The following is a 23247-nucleotide window of genomic DNA, read 5'->3' as shown; positions in this document are numbered from 1 at the left end:
TATTACTTAATCTTCCGCCCACCCATGGATCTTTCCCTTATCTTCTTCCCTCACCCTTTGTTTTTTCTCCCTTCATTCATTCCCCCTCACTCCCCACTTTATAATATGTAGTGTGATGTGAGTAGGTTTTCAGAACTCCAGTCCTTCTCTCCCCCTCAAATGCCTCTGTTCTTCCTCTGCCCCTCATTTGTATAACATAATTACTTTTATTTACCTTTTCCTAAGCGATTTTACTTTTTAGAATCGATAATACTCAACTGTGCCTCAGTCTTTCTTTTGAGATACCCAATTGCTGAAGTTAATCTTATATGGTGTATAAACAATTCCATAGAAAACCATAAATAGTTATGGACAAATTGTTGTTAAGTTCCTTGAAGTTGTAGATTTTTTTTTTTTTGCATTTAAGTAGACTACTTGAAGAGTGTTGTCTGCATGTTGTGTTTTTCTTTTTTTTCTTTTGGGAGATGGTAATTTTTATTGTATGTTTTCACAGGTTATTGTTTAATAGAAGACAACACCAACAGCTATGCAGAATTCTGCTCACATGGATGAATATAGCAGTTCTAGCAATGGCAATGCAAGCAATGGTTCTGAGGTAGCCATAGAGCAGCCCAGTGATTTCAGTACTGAGATTATGAACGTTATAGAGATGGAACAGTCACCTGATGGCTCTCCCAATGTGAATGAAGAAAACACAGAGGAAAATGAAATTTCAAATGTAGAACTACCGGTGACAGACACTGAAGCACAATTTCCTCCAGAATATGAAAAGTTTTGGAAAACTGTAGAAAATAATCTTCAAGATTTTACTGGCTGGGTATATTTGCTGCAATATGTAGAACAGGAGGTTAGTAATTATTTAAATTAAGGATGAATGGGGATACATAGAAAATATTAATATTTTTTCAATCAAGTATTCTTAACAAAAATTTTTTGTGTAGCTTTATAGTAATTTTCAAACCTTAACAAAACTTTAAAAATGAAAGAAAATGTTATTTTTGTAGTGTAATTTTGCTTAAAGATTTTGTCTAATTCTTGTACTTTGGCAGGAAAGAATAGAAACTGAATGAAATCTAACAAATCTAAGAAAAAATACTAACTTGTCACATAAGTGTTATGTTATTAAAAGTTAAAATGTGCTCACAATTAGATTTAATTTCTTCTCTTTGAGAGTTGCGTAAGTTTGGTCATCAGTATCCTCTAGATTTTAAACTTGTTTCATGGCATGGTGACTTAATGGGATAGGGATTAGCTTTGGAATTAAAACTTTTGAATCAGTTTTTGCTTTCTAAATTCTGACCTGAGGAAGTAATTTAATTTCAGGAATAATTTCCTCATTAGTTGATATTTCTTTTATTCTGTTCCTTTATTTGTATGAAAATTTATTAGTTAGGTGAGCATTTGTTATTTGGAAAAGTATGTTTGTGTTTCTCATGTAAGAAATGATTTTTTTTTTAAAGAATTCTGTTTTTTTTTTTTTTTTCCTTTCCTCCTCATCAGAATCACTTGCTGGCTGCCAGGAGAGCATTTGACAAATTTTTTACACACTACCCATATTGCTATGGTTATTGGAAAAAGTATGCAGATCTTGAAAAGCGCCATGACAACATTAAACAATCAGATGAGGTGCGTACGTCACAGAATGAAGTTAATACCATTAGGTACTGTAAGCCAAATAACAACAAAACTTTTTTTTTTTTTTTGGCTGGCAGTACCTACCATATATGCTCAAATAGTTTAATAGGGTATTTTATTTGCATTTGTCACTCTTGTGGCATTTGTAGCTAATATTTTCTCTCTTTGTTGGCAGGTGCGTAAAACCTCAACAGTTTGTCAAGCTTTGCAGTGCAAGCCTCTGTATTACACTGCAGCTTAACAAGTAGGGCAGGGCTTTTCTCACTTACATTTATTTCTCATTTTCCAAATAATATAGTTGGTTTGCTAGTCACATTTGCTACGTCTTATTGCATTTTTGGTCAGACGCTGTCATTGATGCTCTAATGGGTCTGTGCCCTATGGTCTGTACCCCAAAGCCTGCCCACACAACCCGGTCAGAATGCAGGGACTGCTGCGCTTTGAAGATCAAGATTCTGCACGTGGGGATCAGAACATTGCCATGTTCTATCCAACCTCCACCCAAATGGTAATGGTAGATTATTTAAACAAAATTCCAGTAATTAGTATTTCTAAGGTTCACCGGATAACACAGTGTTGCCTCTCTTTTAAGAAATAAATAAATATTTGAAGTACAGTTTGTTGTTTTCTTCTTAGGTTTATCGGCGAGGGCTTCAGGCAATACCTCTTAGTGTTGATCTTTGGATTCATTATATAAACTTCTTAAAAGAAACATTGGACCCAGATGATCCTGAGACAAATAATACAATAAGAGGGTAGGTGAAATACGGATATTATTTTCTTGCCCTGAGATGGGATGGGACTTTTCTAATTGTTTGATTGAATTTTTTTTATGTCTCAGCATGTGGTTAGTTTTTATAAAGGTGGAATTCAAAGTTGAATTCCTTTCAGTTTCCATTCAATTCTTGATTTACTTATTGAAGAAATTTATTTTAACTGAGTTTTCTAAAATTCTCTTCTAGTTCTCTCCCCTTTCTTTCCCCCCCATCAGCTCTTATTCTAATTTTTCTTCTCTTTGTCCCCTCCCTCCTCCTTTCCAAAAAGGTGGGAAAAGAATAGGAATCAGATTTGCCTAATTACTTCTTTGCCTCGATCCAGATCATAGGTTCTTACATTTTTTTTATTCTACTTTTGACATCTCTCCTTTTATAATTACCCTTATAAACTTGATGTTTTTACAGATATTCTTATTTATCTTGCTGTTACCTTTGTCTATATCTTAAAGGGACACTTTGAATCCCCAGCTCTTGAGTTTTTCAGTCTCCCTATAATAGATTAAATTTTCCTTTAAATAATATAAATATTTTCATATTTATCTATAATATACAATATAATATATAATAAATAATACAAATAAATATAAATATACCCTTTATCATCTAACCTCTAAATCCAGAAGTTGCAAAGAAGGTGCCAACCTTCATTGGTAGAAGGTGTTGTATTTCATAGAGATTCCCAATACCAGTGAAATCACAAGTCCATCCCCTTCTATATCTGTTATCTTGGGTGTTTTTAATGATAATTTAGTTCCTTGTCTGTTTCTTTATCTCTTTCTCTGTTGATTTCCTTTATTTTGAAGTAAAAAACATTTTAAGCTGGGGTTATTGGTTTCAGCAGACTGACAAAGGGATCCATGCCAAAAGGGTTAAGAATCCCTGCTTTAGACACAGTAGTATAAGTATTAGTATGTTCTAGCTTTACCCACAAAAATCCATTTATAGAATCATAGGCCATTAAAACTTGAATTGTTTTTGAAATCATATAGTTGAATTTCTTAAAACAAAACAAAAAATTGATCGCTTTTGTTTTTATATTGTTTATCTGTTGCCATGTATTCTTCCCTATCTTTTCACAGAAAGCCATCAATTATATGAAAGAATTTTTAAAGTGAAAAAGAGAAAGTTACAATTTATCAGAATATATCCGTTTTTTTGAGAAAATTTGATATGATATGTTACCATCTGTAAAAAAGTATGGGTGGATTGGAGTTTGGACAGTGAAGTTCACTGTAGTTCTGTTTGAGGTCCAACTTGTTCTTTATAATTTTATAATGTTCCATTTCATTTGTTTTGTGGGGGTCAGTCTCTCCATTTCCATTGATAAGATGCATATTGTTTTCCTGGTTCCTCTTAGTTTTGCATCCGTTATGTAAGTTTTCCATGCTTCTTTGTATTTATTATGGGTTTTCATAAGCACAGTAATATTTCATTTCAGTTACATATAACAGTCCAACCATTCCCCATTTGATGGGCAGCTAGTTTATTTCCAGTTCTTTTTGATCACAAAGTCCTGCTGTAAATATTTTGGAGTATATAGAGCTGCTGCTACTTGCTTTTTTTTTTTTTTTTTTTTTTGGTCACTTCCTTGGATACATACGTAGCAGTGGCATGTTTGGGTAATTTGCATAATTTCATATTGTTTCCAAAAATGACTGCAATCATTCACACCTCCACTGGTAGTATGCCTGTTTTTTCCATATTTCTTCAACTTTGTCTATTCTTATCCTTTGTTACCTTTGCTAATTTTTTGGGTGTGAAAGTACTCTAAAGTATTATTTGTTGGCTTATGATTGTGATTGCCATTATTTGGATTCCCTTGAGGCCTTGCAAATTCTGCTCTAGTTCTTTAATTTTGTGTTAAACATTTGTTTCATTTGTTTCTTGTTAATATGTTGTTGGATTGTTTTCTAACTCATACTGTCCCCTACTACATTAAGAGCAAAAAAAAAAAAAAATTGGCGAAAGAATAAGAATGGTGTCTTCACTAATAATATGCCTGACTACTTCTTTGCCCGGACCTGGAACATATATTTTTATATTTTTTACTCTACTTTTGACCTCCACTCCCCACCTGATATGATTACTCTTATGTGGTTGATGTATTTTGGATAGCGAGGTGGTGAAGTGGTTAGAGTGCCAGGCCTGGAGTCAGGAAGACTCATTTTCCTGCATTCACATCTGCTCTTACAGTACATAATTAGCAGAAAAAGTCATTGAACTTTCTTTGTCTCAGTTTCTTCATCTGTAAAATGAACTAGGGAAGAAAATGGCAAATCATTTCAGTATCATTGACAAAAGAACCCCCACCAATAGGGTCAAAGAGTCACCCACAATTGAAATGTCTGAACAACAAAAATTGATGTTTGTTTTGTTTTGTGCTTATTTTCTCCTTAAATATTTTTCAATTTTTCCTTCTGTACCTATTTCCCTGTTGAATTATTTGATTTCTACAATAAATTAATGTGTTGAAGCTTTCCTTTGCCTTTTTCAAATGAAAATAAGGTTTATTAAATGCTAATGCTTCTTTTTGCCCTTATTTTTTTTATAGTCTTATTGTCTAGGAAAATTAAGAGAAATAAATCCCTCTCCCCATTTCTGACTTGTATTCCTCTTTCCTTCCATTTTTCTCTCCTCTTTTAAAACATACAAAATAAAGCAGAACCATACCCAGGCCAAACCATGCCTTTGTCTTTATTTTCTCTGTGATCCTTTAAGACAATTGGGAATCTGAAGAGCCAGTTTTTTTCTTCCTCAATTGGAATGCAATTACTGGATCATCACCTAGACCTTTCTAGTTGTGCAACTGCATTTACCTTTCCAGTTTTTCCTTGTCTCCCATGCTTGTTTTTGAAAGATAGGGTCTTTTCATCAGAAATGGTTGAGAATTCCCCTTGGGGTTGTCATCGCACCCCTTACTTTTTTTATAACCCTTTCACCATTATCCTCAGTTTTACAAGATAAGTTATTCTTGGTAGTTATACCCTTTCTTCTACTTTTTGGTATGATATATTCCAAGATTTCATTTCTTTTTTTGACTGTAACATTGTCTTGTGTGACTTAGGATTGTTCATTGGTGTTTTTTTTTTTTTTTTTTTTTTTTTGGACCAGTTCCATTAGTTCTTTGACCTGGAAGCTCTGGGTTTTGGATATATTTCTGAGTGTTTTTTTAGGAGCTTCTTTCAGGAGATAATTAACCAATGGAATATATCTATTTGCCCTCTAAGTTGTAGGGAATTTCTTTTATGATTTTTTTTTGAAATATGGTATATAAGATTTTTTGTTTGTCATATTTTTCATGGAATCTAATTTTTTTTCAAACATACTATTTTGGGTTTTTTTTTCCCATTTAAGTATAAAGACAATTTTTAACTTTAATTTAAAATTTTTTTCTGCATTCCACATTTTCTCCCTTTTCCTCTCCCCTCAATAAAACAATAAGCAGTTTTATATCTGCAATCATGTAAAACATTTACACATTACTCATATTGTAAAAAAAGAAACAGACCGACAGGGAAAAAAACTTATAAAAAACTGAAGAAAGTGAAGCTAGTATGCTCTTTTTTTTTCTTTATTTTTTTCTTAATAGCTTATTATTTACAAAACATATGTATGGATAATTTTTTAGCATTGACTGTTGCAAAACCTTCTGTTATAACTTTTCCTCTCTTTCCCCCCACCCCTTTGCCTAGATGGCAGGTAGTCCAATACATGTTAAATATGTTAAAGTAAATGTTAAATACACTATATGTATACATATTTATACTGTTATCTTGCTGCACAAGAAAAATCAGATCTAGAAAGAAAGTAAAAAAACCTGAGAAGGAAAAAAAAATGAAGCTAGTATGCTTTAATCTGTTCTTTCCAGTTCTTTCTTTGGATGCAGATAGCATTTTCCATCATTAGCTTATTAGCTCTTTGGAATTGTCATGGTTCATTGTATTGGGAAGAGCTAAGTTATTCATAGTTCATTATTACAATACAATATTATTGTGTACAATAATCTCCTACTTCTACTCACTTCACTTTAGCATTAGCTCATGTAAATCTTGTCAAGTTTTTCTGAAGTCATCCTACTTGTCATTTCTTGTACCACAACATGACATTGAGTTACCACAAATTGGGCTGCTTCCCAGATGATGATGATGACCTCACTTTCTAATTCTTAGCCATCACAAGAACTGCTATAAATATTTTTTGTACACGTGGGTCCTTTTCTCTTTTATATGATCTCTGTGAGATACAGGCCTAGTAGTGGAATTGCTGGATCAAAGGATATGCACAGTTTTATGGACAAAATTACTTTACAGAATGGTTGGATCAGTTCACAACCCAACCAATAAATAGGGCATTAGTATGCTAATTTTTCCATATCCTCTTCAACAGTTAAAATTTTTCTTTTTGGTTATAGTAGCCAATCTGATAGATAATAAGTAGTAACTCAGATTTGTTTTAATTTTCATTTCTGTAATCAATAGTGATTAGAGCATTTTTTCCTGTGACTATAGATAGCTTTGATTTCTTCATCTGAAAACTGCCTGTTCATATTGGTGGTCAATACTGACGATTCCCAAGTTGTTTTCTTACCTCTAACTCGGGTTTTGATTGTAGTTACCTAATTTGTTCTCCTTTAAAAAAAATTTAACTGCAGTATTTTATATAGTTGAATTTTTTTTTCAATACAGATGCAAAATATTTGGTTTATGTTTTTTTAAGTAATAGCCTTTTATTTTCAAAATATATACAAAGAATTTTCAACATTCATCCTTGCATAATCTTGTGTTCCATATTTTTCTCCCTCCTTTCTTCCATCCCCTCACCTAGACAGCTAGTGATCTAATATATGTTAAATGTGTACAATTGAATGAATGTTTAAAGGGCATTAATTAAATGCATGCATTGGGAATATGGATAGAAAAAGAAGTTCCTGTTCTCACAATAGTTACATTATACTAATGGATACTTTGGTTAAGAAACTTACAGGAATGGTCAGTAAATAGTCAACATACTTCATTCCACAACAATATAAGAATTTGCTTCAAAGTGGTTAGTGGTTCTAGAACTGGAAAAAGGGAAAGGATCCTAGTGTTGAGCTAAAAATAAGGTTACTGGTTATGATCTTAAACTTTTGTAAGGGGGACTCTTGAATTAATGGCCCCAGAGAGGAGAAAGTAAAATATAACTTTGCTGGACTTTCCTGAAAAGTGTTTTGGGAGAGGCATTTGGTGGTAATTTTGTCCTGGCTGCTTCTCTACCCACCCTCTTCTTAAGAACTTAACAAAAATACAATTTCAATATAATATGTGCAGGAAGTTTTTATATGAAATAATGTTTTTTAAAATAAGTGTATTTTTATGTGTATATATATACACAATAGCAGAACTGTTCATGATTTTGACCTCTTCTGAATCTCATCTGTCTTCTATGTATTTTCAAAAATATATATATTTTATTTGCCCCAGTTGAGTATAGAGCAATTTTTTTACATTTGTTTTCAAATTTTTTGAGTTTCAGATTCTTCCCTTTCCTCGTCAAACCCTATTGAGAAGATCCCCTGTAAAGTTGTGCAAAACAAAGTTTTTTTTTTAAAGTATGCTCCACACCTAACACCATATACCAAGATAAGATCAAAATGGGTCCATGACCTAGGCATAAAGAACGAGATTATAAATAAATTAGAGGAACATAGAATAGTTTATCTCTCAGACTTGTGGAGGAGAAAGAAATTTGTGACCAAAGATGAACTAGAGACCATTACTGATCACAAAATAGAAAATTTTGATTACATCAAATTAAAAGGCCTTTGTACAAACAAAACTAATGCAAACAAGATTAGAAGGGAAGCAACAAACTGGGAAAACATCTTCACAGTTAAAGGTTCTGATAAAGGCCTCATTTCTAAAATATATAGAGAACTGACTCAAATTTATAAGAAATCAAGCCATTCTCCAATTGATAAATGGTCAAAGGATATGAACAGACAATTTTCAGAGGATGAAATTGAAACTATTACCACTCAGATGAAAGAGTGTTCCAAATCATTATTGATCAGAGAAATGCAAATTAAGACAACTCTGAGATACCACTACACACCTGTCAGATTGGCTAAGATGACAGGAAAAAATAATGATGAATGTTGGAGGGGATGCGGGAAAACTGGGACACTAATGCATTGTTGGTGGAGTTGTGAACGAATCCAACCATTCTGGAGAGCAATCTGGAATTATGCCCAAAAAATTATCAAATTGTGCATCCCCTTTGATCCAGCAGTGTTTCTATTGGGCTTATATCCCAAAGAAATACTAAAGAAGGGAAAGGGACCTGTGTGTGCCAAAATGTTTGTAGCAGCCCTATTTGTAGTGGCTAGAAACTGGAAAACGAATGGATGCCCATCAATTGGAGAATGGCTGGGTAAATTGTGGTATATGAATGTTATGGAATATTATTGTTCTGTAAGAAATGACCAGCAGGATGAATACAGAGAGGACTGGCGAGACTTACATGAACTGATGCTAAGTGAAATGAGCAGAACCAGGAGATCATTATACACTTCGACAACGATATTGTATGAGGACATATTTTGATGGAAGTGGATTTCTTTGACAAAGAGACCTAAGTTTCAATTGATAAATGACGGACATAAGCAGCTACACCCAAAGAACGAACACTGGGAAACAAATGTGAACTATCTGCATTTTAGTTTTTCTTCCCGGGTTATTTATACCTTCTGAATCCAATTCTCCCTATGCAACAAGAGAACTGTTCAGTTCTGCAAACATATATTGTATCTAGGATATACTGCAACATATCCAACATATAAAGGACTGCTTGCCATCTAGGGGAGGGGGTGGAGGGAGGGAGGGGGAAAAAATCGGAAAAGAAACGAGTGCAAGGAATAATGTTGTCATTATAAAGTAATCATTAAATAAAAAAAAAATAAAGTATGCTTCAATCTGCATTCAGACATAATTAGTTCTTAATTTGGGCATGGATAGCATTTTTCATAAGTCCTTTAGAGTAGTCTTGGAATTGATGAGAAGAGCAAAGTCATTTGCAACTGATCATTCCACAATATTACTGTTACTTATATACATGTATAGTACATTTCACTTTGCTTGAGTTCATGGAAGATTTTCCAGCTTTTTCTGTAGCCCTCTGCCCATCATTTTCTACAGAATAATAGTATTCCCGCATAATCCCATACCACAGTTTATTCAGCCATTACCCAGTTTGTTGACATCTTCTTAAATTCCAATTCCTTACCCTAAGAAAAGAGCTCCTATAAACATTTTTATTCTTTTCTTTTAGGTCAAAGGATATGCATAATTTTATAATCGATAGATCATATATAAATTGGGGGATGACTTGATTTTTATAAATTTGACTTAGTTAAATACTTTTGAGAAATGAGGCGTTCGTCAGAGAAACTTCCTTCCAAATTCCTTTCATAATTGCTATTTCTAATTGGTTCCCCTCCCCTCTCTTTTTTTCTCTTAAACAATCCCCTTCCTGATGTATCCTTTCTTCTGTCATTCTCCCCCCTTTCCCATATCCCATTCTCTTCTACTTTCCTGCAGGCTAAGATAAATTTCTATATTGCCTCTTTTTTTTGGCTGATAATTTATACCATTCAATCCTTGCCTTTCCCTTTCTTTCAGTTCATTCCTCTATTTTATTTTTCAGATACTCTCTTTTCTATATCTCCTATATGCCTGCTTTTTATTTGAAAATCAAATTTTCATTCAGTTCTGGTCTTTTCATCAAGAATATTTGAAAATCCTCTATTTCATGGACTATCTGCCTTTTCCTCTAAAGGATTAAATTCAGTTTTGCTGAGTAGGTGATCCTTGGTTGTAATCCTAGCTCCATTGCTCTTCAAAATATCATTTTATTCCCTCTGACCCTTTTATGTGGTAACTGCTAAATCTGTTATCTTGACTGTGGCTCCATTGTATTTGAATTGTTTCTTTCTGGATGTTTACAGTATTTTCTTTTAGACCTGGGAGTTCTGGAATTTGTTATAATATTCCTGGGAGTTTTCATCTTGGAATCTTCAGGAGATGATTGATGGTGCTAGAATAACAGAACAATTTTCCTTGATAATTTCTTGAAAAATGATGTCCAGGCTCTTTTTTTGATCATGGCTTTTAGGTAGACGGAATAATTTTAAAATTATGCCTCCTGGATCTATTTTCCAGGTCAGTTGCATTTTTTTTCCTATTTTTTCATTTTTGTTTGTTTTGTTTTATTGTATTGATTTCTTATAAAGTCATTAACTTCCATTTGCTCAATTCTAATTTTTAAGGAATTATTTTCTTTAATGAGTTTTCGTACCCTCTTTCCTGTTTGGCCAATTTTGCTTTTTAAGGCATTCTTAGTTGCTTTTTGTATTTTGCATCACTCTAAAAAATTGGGAAAATTTTTCCTCTACTTCTCTTGATTTTTAAAATGCCTATTGAGCTGTTCCTTAGCATGAGACTAATTCTTATTTTTCTTGGAGGCTTTGGATGTAGGAGCTTTGACTTGATTATCTTTTAAATGTGTGTTTTTGATTTTCCTTGTCACTATAGTAGCTTTCTGTGATCAGAATCTTTTTCTTTTTCTTACCCATTTCTCCAGCCTATTACTTGCTTTTAACTCCTTGTTAAAGTAGGGCTCTATTTCTAGGTGGATGGTGTAATTTCAGGAGTTTTGCGATCTTTCTTAGCACTTCTTCCCCAAAGAACAGAGTCTTGATAGTGCCAATAAAGAAGCCCCCTGCAATCTCCCTCTGATCAGCTGTCTGGAACCCACATCAATGCAACAGACTTCTTTTTTTTTTTTTTTTTAAATTATTTTTTATTATAGTTTTTTATTTACAAATTATACGCATGGGTAATTTTACAGGATTGATAATTGCCAAACCTTTTGTTCCAATTTTTCCCTTCCTTCTCCCTGCCCCTCCCCCATTCCGGGTTAACCAATACATGTCAATTTGTTAAAGTATAAATTAAATACAATATAAGCATATGTGTCCCAAAAGTTATTTTGCTGTACAAAAAGAATCAGACTTTGAAATAGTGTACTATTAGCCTGTGAAGGAAATAAAAAATAATGCAACAGACTTCTTGATGGCTTTTCAGTCCACTTCTAAAGAAAAATTTATTTAATTAACTCCCATCTTTTTATGGGCAATTAACTCCATCTTTTTGTGGGTTCTGAAATGCTAAAATTTGTTTAGAGTCATCATTTAAAGATATTTGGAGGGATCTGAGGGAGAATTGGTTGAATCTCTATCTTCACTCTGCCATCTTGGCTCTACCTCCCTCTTAAGCATTTTTTAAATGTTTTATTGATAATCTTTAAAAAAAAAAATCCCTATTAGTACTCACTGGTATGCTATGTATTTTTAAGTCTCCATCCTCCTACCCCATACCAATCAGAAATCTTTCATTTATCCATATAGGTAAAGTTATCAGATAAATTCACAAACTGAAGAATATCTCATTCTTACTTAATTCATGACCTTTCTACAGAGAGAGATGAACTGTGTTTTGCTAATACTTCTGAAATCATGATTGTTGCCTGGTTGAAAGTTCTTAAACCTTGTCATTGTTTTTCTTTACAATATTAAATGTCACTATTAAGTGTCACTATATTAAATTTTCTGGATTCTACTTCACTTTGGATGGGTGACACAAATTCTCACATTTCTATGAGTTCGCTTATCATTTTTAAGGTTTCCAAAAAAGTTTTTTAAAAACATATGAACAGGGTCAGTTAGGTGGTGCAATGGATAGAACACCAGCCCTGAAGTCAGGAGGACCTGAATTCAAATCTAGTCTCAGACACTTAACACTTCCTAGCTGTGTGACCCTGGGCAAGTCACTTAACCCCAATTGCCTCAGCAAAAAAAAAGAGAAAGAAAAACCTATGAACTGGAAAAAAAGAACATAAACACATACCCTCATATAAAAAAGGTCAGAAAAAGATTGTACCTGAAATTGCATGTTATGTGTCCAGTTTGTATTGCAATTAAAATGATAACAGCAGTCACCTGGTATAAAAATGTATCTCACTTAGTGACTAGTAGTTAGTCTAATACTACTACTACTAGTAGTAGTGGTAGTGGTAGTTAGTAGTAAGTAGTAGTTAGTAGTAGTATTGACTAGTAGTCTAAGTGACACTGGATAAATTACCAGATCTGACATTAGTAAGATCTGAGTTAAAATCTGGCCCCAGACATTTAATAGATAGGAGAAGGTGGTTGGCTGCTCATGAGAATCACCTGAGGTTGGGCATCTTGAGATTAGGGGGTTTGTGTAATGAGGAAAGAAGCCAAAAGTTAAGAGCTGAGGTTGAGTAGGAAATTGGAGGGTAAAGGAAGTATGACAGATAGATGAAATATGTAGGCAGGATAATGGCCTATGAGGTTTGACTGAGGATAATAGTAGCTCAGAATAGGGCTAAGGGCTTGAGTGATTGGAATAAAGAAAAAAATGGTATAATTTTAACAGGATAATGTCATTTTTTTATTATTATTATTAGCTGACATTTAAGGTTTGCTAGTTCCTTCCCTCTGTTGATATCTTCAATTTATCCTGTGTAAATCTTGTTTGTACTTAATTGTTTGCATCTTGTATCCTACATTACACCATGAATTTCTTCAAATCAAAGATTCTTTTTTGCTTTCTTTGTATCCCCAGCACTTAATGTAGTACCTATTACAAGAAGTCATCTAAAAAATATTTGGTGTACTTTTAAATCTTAAAGGACTATGTAAATAAGTGGTAGGAATGGTGATGTCAACAATCCTGATGTCTTGAGTCATACAATTTCTCATTGAATTAGTTAGAGTTTTTAAGACTTTGATAATTGTTTTCTTTACCATCATTGCAATCATTGTATACTTTATTCTCTTGATATTAATATACTTTTGCATTGAAAGTTATTCAATGTGTATGACTTTTCAAAAAGTGTGACTTTTTAAATGTATTTTCAAATTGCTTTCCAGATGAAGGAACTAGTTTATACATGGTTTCATCAGTGATGCTTTATGTTTGTCCTCCATAACTATTGTTGGTTGTTTTATTTTTTTGCTGAGGGGGATTGGGGGCATTTTTTTTTTTTCCTAGAGTGTGAGAACCAAAATATTGTTCAAATTTGTAGCTCTTATTAGTGATTGGGGCCTTTTTAAATATGTGATTGTTTATAACTTGAAGATCTTCCTTTGAAAACTGCCTCTTTGAAGAAAGTTTAAAAGGAAGCACAAAGAAGCAGCACCACTTTGAAAATATTAAGCTGTATGTAATCCAAGATAAGCTGTTTTACATGTAATCGTTTCTCTCTTCTGCATCATATACTAAATGGGTCTTTTTTTGGTTTCTTATTTGTTTAGAAATTTTTTAAATGAAGTTAATTTTTAAAAATGAAAACTGCTTGTTTGTAAGCAGGTGCTATAATCTCTCTAAACTTTAATTTTGCCTCTATAAAATAAGGGAATTGAAGTAGATAAAATGTCTCCTTCAGTTGTAGATTTTTGCTTCTATGATCTGTGGAGGAATGGCTCTTTTTTTATATTTGTACACATCTTGCATATCTGACCATATTAGAAACATTCTAATTGCATTGATTTCATTTCTACAAAAGCTTTTTGATTTTGTATAATCGGAATTGTCCAGTTTGTCTTAAGATGTTATCTGTTTTATTAAAGAGTGTTTTCCCTTGTCTAGGGTTGAGGAAAATATTTCCTTACTGTTTTGTCTGATTTATTTGATATGACTGCCTTTGTTTAGGTCCTGTGTTTTTTAGGTCATAAGCTTTGTTTAGCTTATTTTCATATGGTAGCATAAAATTTGATTTCTTTGAGATTGCGTTACAGTTTTACCAGAGGTTTTAATCCAGTAGACAGTCATTACAAAACAGTCATACTGTTTTTCAGTTTTTCACACCCTATGCTGAATTGCTTTTAGTCTTTCATATGATGTTTGTTGATAAAGTTTTGTATTTTTTAAGGAATATGAAATAAGTTTAGATTAGTGCTATATAATATAGTTTGAGATTAGTTGAGATTACAACTAATCCAGTTTCATTACCACTTTTTTGCCCGCTCTTTTCTTTGAGATTCTACTCCTTTTGTCCCTCCAAGTGAATTTGTCATTATTTTGTCTGCTTTTTCACTGCTCTGACCTGGAACCAGAGACCCACTTTTAATTCATTGTTTGACTTCTGCTTGAGTCACCTTTTATCCTTAAATCCTATATACTGTCCCCTCTCCTTGCACACCTAACCTTAGGAAACTGACTTTATCCTTTGGTAGAACCCTGAGGGCCTTGTAGGACAATACAAATTTGAGCTGATTTCAGGCCTTCTGAGTGTCTGGGTAAGTAGTATGTAGTCTCAGATCCTGTGTTTTCCCAAGCATTGATAGGCTCTTTGGTCCTTAGAATAATTGCCCTTTGTAGATGCTATTATTATTATCATGGTTCTTCATATGAGGATGCCAAAGGTAGAAGTGACTGTGACTTTCCCAGCTACAATGTTTGAAGCAGGAATTTGAGTCTAGGTTATTCTCTTTCCAAGTATTTTTCTTTATCTACTATATCATATTTCTGGAGTAATTTTCAAATTTCCATTTTTGGGTAATGAGTCCTGCTTTTTAAAAGGTTTCTCATCAAAAACAAGTAAGATAGTACACAAATAAGTGTGTATGTGGATTATATGATAAATGGATCTCTGATTTTATCAACATGGAAACTCACCAATAATGCAGATTGGCAAGTGCTTATTAGCTGTTCATGTTCTCTTAAGTTCAGCAGAAGGGGAACATTCTTCATGCATCATAGGATTTTCCCTCAGTTTCTCCTGACATCCTAAAGGACACATGTGGAATACTGTATACCTGTCATTCCTTACTTTTACCACAAAACCAGCCCATTTTCCCTTTCTGTCAATTCCCAAAGATATCTTTCAATTGTTTTCTTCAGAGTCTCTCACTGTGTTGTAGCCCTACTCACACTAATTGTGTGATTAGAAAGATGAATATTGTTGTATTCCATGTCTTGCTACCATATCCCAACACTGATAAAGTGCTGGTCTTTTAAAAAAAGAAAAGACACTTAGTTTTTATTTAACTTGGGTTTATGAAAAGAGCTTTGTAATTTCCCAAAGGCAGCAGAGTAACATAGCAGCCTGTTCTCCTCACATTCAGTTCTGTCCTTCTGCACTGTCTGTCCCAGATACACACAGTACTAAGTGAGACCTATAGGTTGTACAAACAAATTATTTTTTTTGGAATCTGAGCAATAGACATTCTTCATCCACTTAATCTTTACCTTGGATATGATCAGCTTGATGTCTAACATACACAAAGAATCCCTTTTCAACATGAAATTTGGGCCTTATCACCTCTTAGGTGCAGAGCCTATATCTTATATCGTATCTGATATTTATGGTAAGGTTATTAAATAGGATTATTTTTGTTAGGTCTTTTCAAGGAAGCTTGAACAATGTGGACAAAGCCATGGGAGAACCTTGATATGAAGGATCCTGTGAAATAGCATTTTTGTCCTTCCAAAATGTCCTTTTAAATGTCAAAAAAAAAAATTGTAAACAAGTGAATCATAGTGACTGTGTCATCTTGCATTCTCTTCATTACTTATGAATTGGTAAAAATTTGAGTATGCTATCCTCTAATACCCTCATCAAGGATGCCTTCAATTCATGTAGAGTCTCAGGAATATTTTATATAAATGGAGAGCAGAATCTAGATCAGTAACAATTGTTATTTTGCTTACCTTTTTCCAGTATTATTGTCAGATATTTTTCCCTATGACTTCTTTAGATACTTTTAATTTAAATATATCAAGGCCCTTAGAGTTGGATTGCCTTAAGCATGGATTTCTTTCTGTTTTTCCTGTTATTCTATTTTGTTTTATTTGTTGTTCTATAAATGTTCTTGGGATGACTTATCATGTTAAGTTTTTTAAATGGTTTTACTCTCAACTGCTTCTCTCTGCTTTAATAGTTGACACTGCCCATAATTTTCTGTTACTCTTCTTAGTAAAGATTTAGCAAAATTGTTTTGTCTTGATCTCATTGTTTGTATCTTTCTCCATCTGTCATAAAGTCATATGCATGATGAGTAAAGTATTCATTAGGATTCTTTTGGCCTTAGTGTGGCAATTAATTTATTTTGATGAACTTTTTGAACATAATTGTTATATTTGCAAGTGTATGTGTATATATGTATATCAATCTATACTTTGATAGAATTAATTTTATTAGATATACTATCTGTAGATAGATGTGTGGACCTATAGATTTAAATGTAATATGTTTCTGTCTGTGTTACTGCAAGGAAGTCCTGAATCAATGAGACAATAGATGTATATATTTGAGTATATAATGATACAACCATAGGAAAGCAATGTCATGTAAAACATATCTATGTATTAGCCATGTTGTAAAGAAAACAGATCAAAAAAGGAAAATAAAAAGGTATTCTCGGATTTGCATCAGACTTTATTTAAAGAGAAACCTTTTAAAACAGTTTTCCATTTAACTTCCCCATTTCCCTCAAATGTTCTTCTATAAATGAGCTAGTTTCTATCATTCTATAGTTACCCTTCTATTGAATCTTTCTAATTTTTCACGGAAAATTTTAAAATAGAATCTATAACTCAATTCAGTAAAGATAATAGAGATCTTTGCTTCTTTGATGTGTGAACCCTTTACTTTTGTTAATAACAGCTTAAAATTTTTTACTGTTAGCTTGGATTCACAGCATGAGGAAATCCACATTATGTTAGCCAAGTCTAGAAAATTATCCTGATAAAAACTGAAAAGAGTTAACATGAGCATCATATAAAGAAAAAAAATACCCAAAGTCAAGGAAGAGAGATACTCCACCCACCCCCAAAAAAGACCATGAATGGAAATCAAGTAATCAAGATCACATGAATTAGATTAGAACAATCCAAGATTATGCTATTTTGTTCACTGTCAATAATCTTTGAGAAAATGAAACAGGATGAGCTTAACAACTTGGTTGTTTTTTTGTTTTGTTTCATTTTTTTAGACTCAATTATTTACATATGTTCCCTCAGTATATCAAATCTGAGGAGGAGTATGATACTGAAGAACTATGGATAATTTAGTTTGATGTCAGCACCTACAAAATATTTTTTGGAGAAATTCTAGAAAATATTTTTGAAGAGATAGTTTGTGATCTGGAATAGAAAGCAGGCCACTAAGAACCAACATTGAAAGTCACAACAATCTGATGTAATTTCATTTTATAATGAACTTAATGATTGAATAGGTTAGGACAATGTAAAAGAAATATAATAATTTTTAGCAGCACATACCTGCATACTTTTTTGTCTCTCTTGTTAGAATGTAAACACCTTTAAAGGAGGGGTATACAGTTCATTATATTTGCATTTCCAGTACCTAATATAGTGTCTGGCACCTCGGAGGACTTAATACTTTTTGCGTGATTTAAACAGTCATTTAAATATTTAGATATCATTCCAGTTAGGATACTAGGAAACAAAAGCAATTTGGCTAAATAATCATATCCAAAGTCTTGATTAGCAAATAGCAATTTAGAAGCAGGTTTCTAATGCCAAATCACGAAGCTCTGTACTTATATGATCATAAGATTACAGAGAAAGTTGGAAAGGACTTTTAGAAACCCATCTAGTCCAACATCATTTTAAAATTATGGCACTGAAGCCCAGGAACATTTGATGATTTAGAAATAAGGGTGATAGGGGTTTCAATGTATCCTGTCATAATCAGCATGTTTGTCAAATATTTGGATGAAGACATTTGTAGTGAGGCTAATACAAAGCTGAATTTGATGTCTAATGTAAAATTATCCAAAATTATCTAAATCTAGAATGAGCTAAAACCAAACAAGATGGATTTAACAGGGATAGATGTTTGGATTAATAATAATAATTATTATTATTAGAGTTAGCATTTATATAGCACTTTGAGATTTGCAAAATGTTTTTAAAATGTCATTTAATTTTATCCTCACAACTAGAAAGCTGTATCCTATTATCCTTGTTAAAATAAGGAAACTGAGGCAAACAAAATTTCAGGGATTTGCTAAAGGTCACACAGAGTTAAAACTAGATATTACTGATTGCAGATTTATGCTTATTATCCTCAGTAACATCTAGCTTGTCTTAAAAAGAAAGCTGCATAAAACAAATGAAACTTGGCTTGCTACTCAAATCAAAAAGATTGGGTTTAAGCTAATAATAAACCAAGAGTCCAAAGAAATTTTAAACTATCACTTGCAAAAGTAGTGTGTCCACACATATCAAGGAAGCAAAGACCACCATTATTTTGCCTGAATTGAGTTATAAATGTTAGGACTTTTTGTAGGTCTTAACTCATTGTGAGATACTTTTCTTACCATTTTTTCTGTCACTTTGTGTATCTTTGGTTATGTGGTTTTTTTGTATTTAGTTTTAAAATCTAACGTTAGAGAACTCCCTATGCAATTATGTTAGTTTCTCCATTCAACAAAGATTTATTAAGCACCTGTTGCAATACTTTGTGCTAAATGCAAAGATAAATAAGGTAGTTACACTTGCTGAAAGAACCGTACATTCAAGATTATTGCATTTGATTCTTTCACATTTCAGCTTGCAACTTAAGTTTCCTTTTGAATTAAATGTGTAGTCTTATTTTTGTGCAGTTTTATTTATCTGAGGGATAATTACTATATTACATTACTTCCCTCATGGAGTTTTAACATTTTTTAAATTACATAAGATTTAGCTTAAAGTAAATCTTAGCATCAGGATTAACTTATAAGATTGTGAAATAATTATAAAATGATTTCATTACAGATAAATTTAGAAATAATTTAATTTTTCAGAACTTTCGAGCATGCTGTTTTAGCTGCAGGAACAGATTTCCGATCTGATAGATTATGGGAAATGTACATAAACTGGGAAAATGAACAGGGAAATCTGAGAGAAGTGACAACTATATATGATCGTATTCTTGGTATTCCAACACAGCTCTATAGTCATCATTTCCAGAGGTAAGTAGAAAAATAAAGGATTTTAAAACAATTCGTAACAGTCTTGAATAGTATCTTTACAGTGTATTGTCGTAGAAATATTACTGGATTTTGAATCAGAAGACCCTGGATCTTGGCTGTTAATCACTAATATGACTTTGAAACAACTTTTTAAAATTCTGTAATTAATAGTTAACTTTTTAAAGCTGGTCAGAAGCACTTTCAAGATAATTGAATTGATTGATTGCAAAATCTTTTTTCATTTTTCAAATAAAAAAGCATGATCTGGATATGTTATTGATAAATTATATATGAAGAAGCTATCCAAATTTTTCTCCTTTTAGTGCTGGTATTTGTCTTGATACAGTATTTATATAGGTATAGATTTGTATATCTCTTCTTTGGGTCTTCTCCCCTGGCTAAGAAATATATTGTGATTGGTAAATGAAGAGTCAAGTAGTTAGGAGGCTTTTATCTCTTTTGCTAAATATACCCTTAATATGACACTTTTATTCAGAAGAATTATATTTCGGATGTCATCAAAACATTGTGATAGGTATTTGTCAGCATAAGCAAGGAAGTTAGACTGCTATTATATTTACTAAAACAAGATTCTTCATGACAAACATCAAATAAGTTATGCTTTTTAAATGGAAATCTCTACATAAAATGAAATATTATTTTAGGCAAATAACCTAATTTCAACAGTATACTGCACATAGACATGTGTGTTACATTTAGCTTGTATAGCATTTCTGTGGGTAGCTGGATAGGACAGTGGATAGAGTGCTGGATCTGAAATCAAGAAGATTCATTCCTAAAGTCAAATCTGACCTTAAGTAATCCTGGTCAAGTTATTTCCATGAGAAACCATTCCAATAATTACGAAGAAAACTCCAAAGGGGATCATGAAAAGTCAGATACGAATGAAAAGTGACTGAACAACTAAACATTTATATATAGTAATTATTTGATTATTCATTTATTTTGTAATGTGAATCCATTTTCTCCATGTTTTTATCTTGATTTTTAATTTGTGGAGGGCATATGATAAAAATGTTCTAGTTGGCTTTCCCCAGGGAATCTTTTCACTTCTGAATTTACTAAATAAATATTTTTAAGAATTATAAAAAATCTTAACTTGACTTCAATTTTTCTAAAGAAGTCTAATATTTGTGAGATAAAGATCCATCTGAGTATTTTTTTAAAGTATACAACAAAAGCGAAATCAAATTTATATTTGATTTATATCATTTATACAAATAAATATTGGCCATACTGTGTAATACTTAAAGGAAAACACTAAATTATACTTTTATGTTTTTATCTCTGATTACTAGGTTTTTCTGTTTTTGTAATAATTTCCTTGAATATATTCATGTTTAATCAGACTTTCTTTTTAAAATTCTGAAACATTAGAAAGTCAGCACATCTTAATTCTAAAAGAATAAAATGAGTAGGGTCTTTGAAATGTTTAATAGATACTATTGAATCTTCTAGGTTTAAAGAACATATACAGAATAACTTGCCTAGAGATCTTCTAACTAGTGAGCAATTTATTCAGCTACGAAGAGAACTGGCTTCTGTAAATGGACACAGTGGTGATGATGGTCCTCCTGGTGATGATTTACCATCTGGAATTGAAGATATAACTGACCCAGCAAAGGTAACTTTTTTTGTTTGTTTGTTTTTTTTTTTAATTTTAATTTTAATTTTATTTTATAATAACTTTATATTGACAGAATCCATGCCAGAGTAATTTTTTTACAACATTATCCCTTGCACTTGCTTCTGTTCCGATTTTTCCCCTCCCTCCCTCCACCCCTCTCCTTGATGGCAAGCAGTCCTATATATGTTAGATATGTTGCAGTATATCCTAGATACAATATATGTTTGCAGAACCGAACAGTTCTCTTGTTGCACAGGGAGACTTGGATTCAGAAGGTAAAAATAACCTGGGAAGAAAAACAAAAATGCAAATAGTTCACATTCGTTTTCCAGTGTTCTTTTTTTGGGTGTAGCTGCTTCTGTCCATCATTTATCAATTGAAACTCAGTTAGGTCTCTTCAGCAAAGGTAATTTAAAAAGTCACATCAAAGTTCTTCCCTTATATGATAAGCTCTTTGCACATTCTTCATTGTAGATGTGATATATTGAATTATAAACTGTCCCTTTACCAATCAGTTCTAATTTTGAAAATGAAGTGATTAAAATAGCAAGTCTTTAACTTCTCTTAAAGGAAAATACTAATTCCTCAGCTGCAACTATTAGGTTTGAATGTGATTTATTTAGTTTGTTTATAGGAATAGGTGTTTTGAGTTAATTTAACATAGATAAATTTGACCTTTTAAAGAAAACAAAAGAATTTCTTGATAATAATATACAACCTAGGAACTTTCAGAAATGCAAAAATAGTATTTTTCTGAATCCCATATGGGTTGAATTTTCACATTGATATTCTGTCTGTGGAACCAGTCATAGTTTAGAATTTTATAATTCTGAGATCAAGCAAGCTGGTATAAATTGAAATCTGTTGATATTTTTTTTTAACTTTCCTTTTTTTTTTTTTTCTTTCCTAAGCTGATCACTGAAATAGAAAACATGAGACATAGAATCATTGAGATTCATCAAGAAATGTTTAATTATAATGAGCATGAGGTTAGCAAAAGGTGGACCTTTGAAGAAGGTGTAAGTTCTTTTTTTGAAATTCATATGTTTTGAAACTTGACTTTCTGTTTTGTTTTTTCTGTTGTACCTAGGAAATAAAAACAACATACCTACTATCTTAATTAGGATAATAATTATCTTGATCTATTCTAAATATAAACCTCATTGAAATAGTTTATTTAAATTCCAGTAGATACCATGAGTCAATCAAGATTTTATTAGAATTCTCAGAATAATAAATCAGGTAGTATTAGTGTTTCTTGTTGAATGAGATCATATTATATGATGGTATAGCTGCATATTTTAAATAGATATTTTAGAATGCATTCATGTGCCTCATAGGCATTATACCAAGTACACGGATTATTAAATCAAAAAATTTAGACTATTGTCTGCCTTTTTGGGCCAGTATTTAATTTATATTGTCAAATTCACATGTGATATTTCTGTGTAAACAATATTGGCATGTTTGCACTGCTTTGCTATTTTTTTGAATTTCAGATTAAAAGACCTTATTTCCATGTGAAACCATTGGAAAAAGCACAACTGAAAAATTGGAAGGAATACTTAGAATTTGAAATTGAAAATGGAACTCATGAACGTGTTGTGGTTCTCTTTGAAAGATGTGTCATATCATGTGCCCTCTATGAGGACTTTTGGATTAAGGTGAGAATATTACATGTTAATGAATTTTAATAGATTATAAACATTGATCTAGTGACTAACCTTTTTTGTACCTCTGTCGAATGTTGTTCATGTAACTATATCTGTTGCATTAGGAGATGGTCTGCTTGCAACCAGATTTGACTGCTGCATATGCCAACCTCGTTGCCTCTCTTCGTCCTTCCTTACAGAAACTAGTCTAGTGGTTCAATAAAGGTGCTGAATGGGTTTAAAAATAGAATTTTATTGTTCTGAAATGTATTTAATGGCCTACTCAATCATAAATTATTCAGTGTTTACTCTGTTTCTGTGTGTAGTATGCCAAGTACATGGAAAACCATAGTATCGAAGGAGTGAGACATGTCTACAGCAGGGCTTGCACTATCCATCTTCCAAAGAAACCCATGGTTCACATGCTATGGGCTGCTTTTGAAGAACAGCAGGGTAAGAATTTGCAACATCAGTTGAAATTTTATTTAT

The 23247-nt window shown here is 32.3% G+C and overlaps 1 protein-coding gene across 3 annotated transcripts in view; it reads left to right on the top strand.

Moving 5' to 3' along the window:
• PRPF39 (pre-mRNA processing factor 39) overlaps positions 1-23247 on the top strand; it is a 45470-nt gene that overhangs the window by 10545 nt on the left and 11678 nt on the right. Inside the window, exons 1-9 of one of the 3 annotated variants that reach the window (XM_051977699.1) lie at positions 1533-1626; positions 1811-1879; positions 1981-2143; positions 2272-2390; positions 19291-19458; positions 20938-21103; positions 22018-22125; positions 22606-22770; positions 23085-23211. In XM_051977699.1, coding sequence (XP_051833659.1) covers positions 2057-2143; positions 2272-2390; positions 19291-19458; positions 20938-21103; positions 22018-22125; positions 22606-22770; positions 23085-23211 — 940 coding nt within the window. In that variant the 5' untranslated portion in view covers positions 1533-1626; positions 1811-1879; positions 1981-2056. Of the gene's footprint in view, positions 1-493; positions 848-1500; positions 1627-1810; positions 1880-1980; positions 2144-2271; positions 2391-19290; positions 19459-20937; positions 21104-22017; positions 22126-22605; positions 22771-23084; positions 23212-23247 lie in introns of those variants that run through there. The other 2 variants (XM_051977698.1, XM_051977700.1) reach the window with 2 other exon arrangements.

Source organism: Antechinus flavipes, chromosome 2 (genome assembly GCF_016432865.1).
Source record: "Antechinus flavipes isolate AdamAnt ecotype Samford, QLD, Australia chromosome 2, AdamAnt_v2, whole genome shotgun sequence".
Lineage (NCBI taxonomy): Eukaryota > Metazoa > Chordata > Mammalia > Dasyuromorphia > Dasyuridae > Antechinus > Antechinus flavipes.
The sequence above is the reverse complement of the archived record's forward strand: the minus strand, read 5'-3'. Positions and strand labels throughout refer to the sequence as shown.